General features: G+C 40.9%; 1 protein-coding gene across 2 annotated transcripts; it reads right to left on the bottom strand.

Annotated features, from left to right (window-relative positions):
* Positions 1 to 739: 739 nt before the first annotated feature.
* Positions 740 to 9,833, bottom strand: LOC102692502 (protein FAM124B). 2 transcript variants are annotated; one of them, XM_015360936.2, is made up of 4 exons: positions 9,326 to 9,833; positions 6,004 to 6,032; positions 4,686 to 5,431; positions 740 to 2,761 (listed from the first exon to the last, which is right to left on the bottom strand). In XM_015360936.2, the coding sequence occupies exons 1-4, from the start codon at positions 9,361 to 9,363 to the stop codon at positions 2,012 to 2,014; spliced, it is 1,563 nt and encodes a 520-aa protein (XP_015216422.2). In that variant the 5' UTR covers positions 9,364 to 9,833; the 3' UTR covers positions 740 to 2,011. The 2 variants fall into 2 exon arrangements, with proteins under 2 accessions (XP_015216422.2, XP_015216420.2); XM_015360934.2 differs by having other exon boundaries at positions 9,330 to 9,832.
* Positions 9,834 to 9,962: the final 129 nt, after the last annotated feature.

The raw sequence follows: 9,962 nt of genomic DNA, 5'->3' as shown, positions 1-9,962 counted from the left end.
AAAAGGTCTTTTTCTGGCCTTTGACATGGCATGAAATCGAAACATAGCAGATGATTAGAGAGAGATCTTGTAAGATCAGTTTAAAACAATTATTTAAACTTTTCTTGAATAATGGCGAATCCAGCTCTGGACTATTATACAATTCACGGTAAACTGTCAGAATGAGACCCTTGCCACCTAATGTGTGTTTGGAACTGGTGCAGGAATTCCACACGCAGGTACAAATACAGTTAAATGGCTCAGAACAAGTGAGGAAATATGTCAAGTTTAAATTAAAATACAGAAGCCCAGTGCAAATACATTGGATTTGTTCCCCGACTAAGCCACAGAAAGTGTGGAAACCTTGTATAATTGAACTTGGATTAAAGGTGCAAAGGCAGGGTGTTAAAGTGAGGAGAGTTAGAGTACTGCAGATCAGAACATCATAAAATACGACCAATAAAATCACATACTGATTGATGATGTTTTTGGCAAGAGTTAATCTGAAAAATCTTTATGAAGACATCTCATTAAAAGCTAACAATTGTTTTTTTAAGACAAAGGCACGAAACTAACTAGAATGTACACGAGACTCCATAGAATGGACACATGGTAGTAAAGAGTGTTAATGAGAGTCACATTATCCCCCTAGTCCACTTACTGCTGCAGAAACCAGGATCTTTACCTTTTTACTTTTTTGTGCAAATACCATCCACACAATCACAAAATAACACTTTAATGCCAAACAACACTATTGATGTAAGAGCACATATGTTTATTTCGAATAAATTTGACCAAAATGTTTTGAAAGACCACTGTCTATTGTCTACTGTGTGTAATTGTCTGTGACAATTACAGCAAGGTAATACTGAAAATCAAGTTGTATGCAATACCAGTAATTATTTGAATACTGTACAGTGAACCCATTGTAAAGAGGTCCTATGTATCAGAATACTGATCACTTTTTCTTAAGGGAAACATTTGGAGGCAGTAATATTAATAGAGTGCAATACAAACAAATCTTAACTGTTATTTTATGCGTTTTACACAAGTAACTTTGAAACATTAATTACACTGTTATTACAGATTGTATTAATGTCAGTCATTGACAAATCTGTTTGAAGTGATTTCTACTTAAATACAAACTGAGGTTTAATCTGAAGGCACACAATTTTATCATCTTAATTCCCGTTAACATTTTTATTACATTTCAGCAAAAATGCAAACTGTGTTCTACATACACAATTTTAAATACTGCTAAAAATATTTGAATTCAAATTGAGTTGCCATTAATTTTGAAGGTTTCAAAGAGGGAAAAGGTTATTTTTACAAAAGTCTGTTCTCAAAATAAATGAGAACATTTTCTGCATTTAGCTAACATATTATTCCACTTCATTTGAAAAAATATAATTATGCAACCACTTTAAACATGTTTCAAATATTTCTGGTTTTTAAAACACTAGTCTCCTCTGTTTACCGAAATGCAAACCAACAGAAATCTATCAACAAAAAAACAACATCTATGTGCAGAATACTGAACAATACTCTGTCCATAATTTACTGCCTTTGTGTAGAGACAGACAGACAATTTCAAAACTCTGAACTTTTTAGTGAAATAATATTAGTCAGCAATTAAACCACCATGCTTAACTACAGTGGTATTTGCAGAAAAGCATTTTTGATGCCATTTTTCAGGATTCTTTTTTTTAAATGCTGACTTACAATCATGTTCACGAAACAGTACCAAATTTATGTTTTTATTTTTCAAGTATTTAAGGCAGTTGTGTAGTACATATTTATATTTCAGACTTGTCAATTTAAAATAATACTGACATTGTGTTCTACAATATGCTAGTCTGGCATGTTCATTTAAACATACTTGTTCAATTTTTAACTCCTTCTTCAAAACTACTGTTCATATAAAGCATATCAAACTATTGTTTTCTAGGGTTGTATTTTTATTAAGCCATTCTTTGCACACCGAAGTCTTCTCGTTTACAAGTGCATCAGGTGAAATAGGCCGGCCAGGCTTTTAAATGAAAAATTCATCCACCTGTACGTTTTGATATTTTGCTTGGATGGGAGGCAAGCAATGTTTTGGTATACAGTGTTCCGTGTGGTCCTGACCTTCTCTTTTGAACCCTGAAGTAGACGATTTACACATTTTGGAAGAACATACACAGCTATTCAACGATGTGCTTATTGGCAATCTCTTAGTGATCTGCTCCGGTGATGCACAGCTCAGTGTCCTTGTGTCAGGCAGGCTGTTACAGAGGTCCCTTGGAAAGCCACTGAAAGCCAGTTTGCTGTGGCCAGGGAGGCCGTCCTGATTCAGAACGGTGAAGCCTGTGTCCACGTTGGTTTCCGACTCCTCTTCTTCTAGCAGGCCAGCCGTGGAGTCTGCCGGGATGCAGCAGGCGGGTGGCGGGTTGCCGTGTTCGTGATGCGGCTCGCACCACGACAGAACGGCTGGGCTGCTTCTCTGGGACGAGTAACAAGAACTGCTCCTCGGAGTGCTGCAGCAACTGTCCGAGCAAACACGTTCGTTTTTAGGGGGGACTCCTCCTGGTCCCAATTTCCGCTGATCTGGGGGTGACCTCCCAGACCCCTCTTCTACCCCAGTACCACTTGTCCTTCTCTCTTTATAACTGGGGCTCCATTTATTTACAGGCCAAGCTGGAATGCTGGAGGGTAGACTTTTCGGCATGTTCCTCAGGGTTTGCTGGCTGCTCACTGGAAAGGCTGATGTCATGTTGTGCTGGGAGTGTAAAGGCACGTTAACCTGGGAACACAGAATTACAACCCATAAATTCTGAAGACTGGTTATGAAACAAGGGATTAGGATTCAATGGTATCAAACACATTAACTGTTAATGCAAAAAAAGGTTTGAAGCATAAAAATCACTGAAGTATAATTCTGAATTATGCGTTGCTTATGCAGACACAACAGAAATATAAACACAGGGAAATAAAACATGGGTTCTTAAAACATGTCACTTCTTATTAACAAGAGTATAATAACAGCTGTGAAGTGTACATTTCTTACTGAAAATCAGTCAGAAAATCCGTCAGAAACCTAATTTAGTTTGCAAATTTAGTGTTTTTTTCATACCCACAAAAAACAGACCAACAAAGGTACAGAACTGTTCTTACCATTTTAGAAGATATAGAGAAACCACATTTTTAACAAGGTTTGCTCTGATCAATGATAGACAATTCTTGGTGCACATGTAATGCCTTTTTTAGTATAAGTTAATCACAGTGTTACAACATTGGTTCAAAAAAGGCCTCTGGGCTATATCTAAAACATGAATTCTTAGTAATGCATATAAATCTGCAGTTCATTTTCCTTGAGCAAAACAGCAGATATTCCTAAATAACTTTAACATACACTGATAGATATCAAGTGTTTCTTAGGTCAAAACCTGAAGCAATTTTATTCACTAGCATGGAATGTTGTAAAACAACAAAGCATTCACAGCATTCTTCAAGCTGGTGGAAGCCTGAATTCCTTAGAAGGTTTCAGTTTAATATTCAAAAAACATACTTATCAAGTAAATATGCAATGTAGCAAGCCCTCAGCAAAACATGTATTTCCAGTGTCGGATAAGCATGCAATTAGATAGAATTCCTATTACTTGGGAACTCTGGAGGAAAATTATGGAGTCACATGTCCAGTGTGGCTTGCTTTCTCAATCAGCAGGAATCAATTTTGGCAGGTCATTTAGGCAGAAACCACTGTGGCTCCATACCACATACCAGACACAGGAAATCTGAATCAAAAAGACTGCATGACAAAACATTAGTTCCTCCATCTTACTGCTAAATCATAATTATTTCTTCCTTAAAATGCAATCTTGGATATTTCTTTTTCTTTTGTTTGTTCCCAAACTCTGCCTTCTGCCAGATTCTGCTCAGGTATTCTGAAGGTGCTTGTGTGGCACTATCACATTTCCCTCATCATAATTAATCCCATGTGGAGGATTCTGAGGGCATGCTAAACAGTGGATGCATTTAAAAACATGACAGCATAAACATTACAATAATATGAATAACAAAATACTGTGTTGTGGGATGTGCGAGCAGCTGTATCACCCTGCAGCTCAGCAGATGTGAGCCTGGTCAGTACCTTTAAGGGAGACCTCCTGGGAAAAACTAAGGTTGCTGTTGCAGGAGTTATTAGTGGTGCCAGCAGGGGGAGCTCACCTTGCGGTCCATGTGGGTCCTAATGCCCCAGTATATCAATGCGGACACTACACTGTAAAAAGGCGCCGTCCTTCGGATGAGACGAAAAACCGAGGTCCTGACTCTCTGTGGTTATTAAAAATCCCAGGGTGTTTCTTGAAAAGAGTAGGGGTGTTACATCGGCTTCCTGTCCAAATTTCCCCTTGGCTTTTACCCATCATGGCGTCCAAATAATCCCCATCTATGAACTGGCTTCATCAAACTGCTCTCTTCCCCACTGAGAACTGGTGTGTGGTGAGCGTACTGGCGCCCATCCAGGCGGGGCTGCAAACTGGTGGGGGTGGACAGGAGTCCCTATTACCTGTAAAGCGCTTTGAGTGGAGTGTCCAGAATAGCACTCTACAAGTGTAAGATATTCTTATTATTATGTGACAACTGCAGCTGCATCAACAAACCACACTTCTATTAACTCTGCCTTCCCTAAAGAGGAGCAGCTAAGCCACTTAGCCAGACCACGGTACCTGAAACAGGATTTTGTTCCCGTCGTAATCCTCCGTCTGCCATCTGGTGCTGCTGATGGGGTAGCAGGGGTTCGGGAGCAGGGGCACGAGCTGCCCGATCTCCCGCACGGTGAACTGCAGCACCGCCGACTCCCTCACGTCCACCGACACCCCCGGGGGCAGCTGCTTCAAGGCCAGCTGGACGCTCGCGGCCGCGGAGGAGCAGAGGGGGAAGAAGCAGAAGCCGCTCTTCTGCGCGGCGGCCGCCTCGCGCCGCAGGATGGTCCCGTACATCCTCACCGCGTCCTCGTAGTTGTCGCGGCGGCAGTACAGCGTCACGCGCACGATCTCGTCGCCGCAGTGCACGGGCCTCACCGCCCACACGGGCATGTGGGAGTCCAGGCTGTAGAAATCCCGGCTGGAGAGGAGGTAGGGCAGGAACTTCCCGCCGGCGCTCTCGCTGTGATGGTACTGCCAGGGCGGGCGCTGGAAAAAGTCCTGGACCCTCAGGATGCGCTCCTCTCCGTAGTCCTCGTGCAGGAAGAGGGTGACGGAGAGGGAGGGGTAGACGGAGGCCTTTGCCCGGGGTCTCCCGCTGTCCTTCACCGGACACGCCCGCTCGGACACGTGGAACAGGCGCAGCTCGGGGCTGACCCACTTGAAGAGCTGGTCCAGGGTTTGCTGCAGCAGGAACGATTCTCCGGGGTTAGCCAGCAGGTGCATGGTCATCAACAAGACATCCTGGTTTTGAGAAACACCACAGCCACCTTTCACAGCAGAGAGAGAGAGAAAGATTAGATTGCCTGTGATGTGTATTGCTTACAAAACAAACTTTAAACTTTTTAAACACCTTCTGATTACACAGTATTTCATTATTTATTGGTCGAGAACCATATTACTCAACCCCTCAGAAATGTAAAGTACAACAGGAATTCTGGAAAGAAAACAAAACACTTAGCAAATGCAAACTGAAAGATGAAATGCAGAAACAACTCAATTTTAATCAGTTTGGAGGTTCATTGCATAAGATTTGATAAGCTTCTAAATTGCCAGTTCCAGATCTCGATGTTAGTTTCTATTCTTCCAAAATAAAACCAAATGTAAGCTAGTGCTTACAGCTAAAGGTTAAGGGTTTTTTTCCATTCCAATTTTCTCTGTTTATCAAGATTGTCTTTACTCTTGTATCTCAGTTTCAGATACCATATAGTAGTGATGTTCATGTTGTAATACAATAATGAAAGTGTGAGATCTCACAGCTTTTAATTTAAAAAAAATCTGACAAAAAAGTAACAAAAACTTTTAATCCAGTTACTGTATATTTAAGAACAAAATAACTTACCGCTTGAAGACATTTTACTGCAGTCTGACCTAAGGAAAAAAAATATAAAATGAATTCAAAATAAAACACTAATATTAATATAAAATATATATAAACCCTTTTAAAAATACAGAAAAGAAAAACAGATGCTACTGTTGCTTGAGAAAATGTAACACAATGGCTTCCTGGGGTTGCTTCAGGGAAGCCTTTTCTAAAGCATTCATGCCATTTCTGCACCACTGAGATTAGCATTCACTGACCTCCCTGTGCACCGCTGGGCTAAATCAAGGCACTCTATTCAGGTGTAATGAAGTGTTTTATGTTGAAAACTGGAATGCTATTCTGTTTAAAACAACACAAAGATACTGTGGAACAACAGCTTGGAATCCAGCAATTCAGACTGTGGCACTGTTTAATAACAGCTTTATCAGTTATACACTCCCTAGTGTTCTTTACAGCTGTAATGTGAATATAGTTTAAATACTGTATTTTGCTTGATATACTACTTACTCCTTTTGACTATGAGTCTCAAAATTGTTATTTCCAACTTGCAAATATGGGGGCCCTTTGGTCCGTCGTGTTCATCATGTGGTTTAGTGCCTAAACGACTCCCAGATTTCATCTAGTTTATCCAATTGCTTCTTCAAAGAGCCCACAGTTTGGGCCTCATCCACCGGGTTGGGAAGTCTGTTCCCAACATCCACAGCACCGTGTAAAAATATTTTCATGTTCTGAATTCGCCCTCTGTCCTGAATGAATTTCCTTTTACTTTCTAACTCTTGTTTCAAGATCTCGTTTCTCTGCTGGGACAGAGGTCCTAGGGTTGGCCCTATCTGTACCCCTTAGGATTCCGTATACTGTGCTTGGACCACAATTCCTCTCCTTCTCCTCTGTTCTAAACACAAGTGGTATATCTCCTTTAACATCTAAGCTGTCTCCTGAGTCATTCTTCTCCAAGCTCTTTCTTTTTGTGATATGGTGGCCAAAGTCGAATATTATTCCAAATGAGATCCTTCTAAGGCACTGCCAATCTTGAGCAAGTCCCTCGACTTTAATTCCACACTTTTAGCTAGAAAGCCAAGCATTATGTTTTTTTTTTTTAATGCTTCCCTACATTGTCTTGATGAGCACTTGGAAGATTGTACATAAATATCCACATCCCTTTCATGTGTAGCATCCTGTAGCTGAGGACCTTCCTTTTGAGGTGTACAGTGTATGTTCCTACTTCCTGAGTGGTTCATTTTGCACTAGAAGTTAAATTAGATTTGCCAACCATCCAAACTTCCCATACTTTTGGGCCTTTGGACTTGGACCGTGCTGTTTCAGAGGTGAATTCATTTTGATCCTTTCAAACTAGATTTTTAAAATACAGTATAACCATCTGTCTTCTATTGACTCTGAATGGAGTTGTTTTCAGCCCACTGCTTGCAAGCTCTGCTTCATTCCAGTGTAGTCTGCTTTTCTGAATTTATAAGTTTTGGAAATTTAAACTACACTTCAAAAGATATCCAATTACAGTTATGATTTTCCACTGGATCTATCACATCTATTCCATTAACTATATCCTGCTTGTTTGAAAGGCTGCAAGACCACTTTCCCTTGTTTGAGCTTTTTCCAAAGTGGGTTAAGAAGCAACCATTAATCATTTGAACATACTACTCTCAGCTTTTGCATTCTTCATCACAATATTCCATTGTACGTGTAGAAAATTTAATTCTCTCAGTAATATAACATCACCTTTGTTACGTACATTACTGATTTCATAGAACAGTAAGATACTTGTGCCCATGTCAGCATTAGTTTATAGAAGACACTTGTTTACTGTTACACTCTTTGAACTTCTGTTTTGTAGCTCAATCCATGGCGAGTCAAAACTACCTTTACCCTCTTGCTTATGTTTTCTAGTTTGCGGTTTATTTTTAATGTAAAGTCTGACTGCCACCACTGCTTCTTTCCTACCCATCTTTTCTGATACAAATACATAACCAACAGTATTTCTTTTACATTCATCCACCTGCTTTACCCTAACCTTACTTAAGTTAGTCCTGTCAGTTTGATTTCCTGTTAGTACAGCAACCAGCCTTGAGTTCTTACACTGTATACCCCCAGTTCCTCAAAAGGGTAAGTATAAGCATTTACGTGTAAGTGCTGGTTTTAGATCAATCTTTGTGTTGCTCAGTACGTTCCTGGACCCACCAGAATAAGGTTGGTTTATTGAGAACCATGTTACCAGTTCCGTTAACTTTAAACTCAAATTAAACTTTACATTTTAAATATCAACTAAACACAGAGCTCTACAACTGTCTTCTTCAAACAATAAGTCAATTACTGCTTTGCCTTTGGGTGGGGTATTTTCTCAGTTCACAACTGTGTCGTCCAAGTCTACAGCAACCAAACCAGTCTTGTAATAAAAGCACTTCCTAACCATAAAGCAATCCTCCCCCGTTCGTATTTTTCTGCCTGTGCCTGACTGAATCAAGAGCTGTGGATTTTTAAGCCCCGTTATCGTAACTAAAGGTTTAAGTTTTTTTCTTTTAAAGTAACCTAAAAATGTCAAGGAAGAAAACGCGGATTGTTTCAACGCCTCAATCTTGCAGGGGTGCTGAATAGCTCAGGTTACCAGGACAACTCTTGTTTACACTCCCCTGCTCAGTGGAGTTTATGGCACGAAAACGGTGGTGTGAATGTTTAAACACGCCGCAAGTTTTATTATATAAGGTGAAGTGGAAAATATCTAAACTTTTTATTTCAAGTGTATGTAAGAAAATAAATGCATTTTTTTTTCTTCTTCAGATGCATAAGTCATTGAATGTCAAGCACCAGGACCAGTCCGACAGAAACCCACGCAACGATAAAAAAAAATACTAAAGACGTGATCCACACATATCCCTCTACATTGAAATACGATTTGATTTAGGATATATGTAAGCGCGATAAAAACCTACGTAAAACGAAAGAAAAAACCCACACCTGTTTGTTAAATAAACGAAGATGTTTTAAAAAAACGCAGACTGTTTTATTCAGTCAAGTCCAAATTCGCGACAGCGCAGTGTAAACAGTTCAGAAGTATAATTTTAATTAGACTATTTGTGAAGTAATCTTGTTTAAAAGTACGACATAATCCTGCCGCAAAATACACAAACTGGGCTAACGTGAACTGCTTTTTGTTTTAATGTGCTTGTAACTAGGCAGCCTCAAGGGCGACACAGTACACTGTTGCTTTCCGTTTAAAGGACAACACCATCTTTCAAGGCAGAGCAACGCACGACAGATCCGCTTAGAGACGAAGAAACAAACCAAGCTTACGTTCAAGTCACAACAGAAACTTGTTACCAAAATTCACCTACTCGGCGGTCTCTGCCCCGGAATCGGCATATTCATCTTCGCCTCGGTTGCCTTTCCGTAGCATTGTCTACAACGTCCTCCCCGCACCAAGCCTTGCAGAAAAATAATGCGCTAAAAACACATTGCCGTCTCATGGAATGAGACGCCACTCCGCTCTTCTTCAGGACGGACCTGGACCCAGGGCCCTGACGTCATGCATCCCCCGCTTCCATTTACTGCTTTCCCCGATTTCCGTCACATGAGAGCTGCTGGCAGCTCCAGCCCGCACGTTTTCGCTGGGCGGCCGACGAAGAGCCTTTCGGCTGCACAGAAACTGAAGCGCACAACCGCTTCAGATCGCAGAGTACTCCTCCTACGGTGCATGCATCTGCCTTCCTTATCGTGCGCCAGATGGCACTCATCTCGGACGGCAGGACAAAGAGTAGCCCGAGACGGGGTTCAATAGGTTTCCGAGAGCAGCAGCGAACTTGTATTGTGCTCGGCTGATCCGCGTAGGACACCGTCTGTATGTTCACATGACCCTCTATTATTGACAGCGTGGAAAGGGCCACTCACTTTTAAATCGGGGAAAATGAAACCCTTAATGCGAGGTGCTTACTGTGAAAAATTAGATGATACATGCCTTTATGCCAGGA

The sequence above is a fragment of the Lepisosteus oculatus genome, chromosome 13 (genome assembly GCF_040954835.1).
Source record: "Lepisosteus oculatus isolate fLepOcu1 chromosome 13, fLepOcu1.hap2, whole genome shotgun sequence".
Taxonomy (NCBI): domain Eukaryota; kingdom Metazoa; phylum Chordata; class Actinopteri; order Semionotiformes; family Lepisosteidae; genus Lepisosteus; species Lepisosteus oculatus.
Note: the sequence above shows the minus strand (reverse complement) of the source record. Positions and strands in the feature narration are given on the sequence as shown.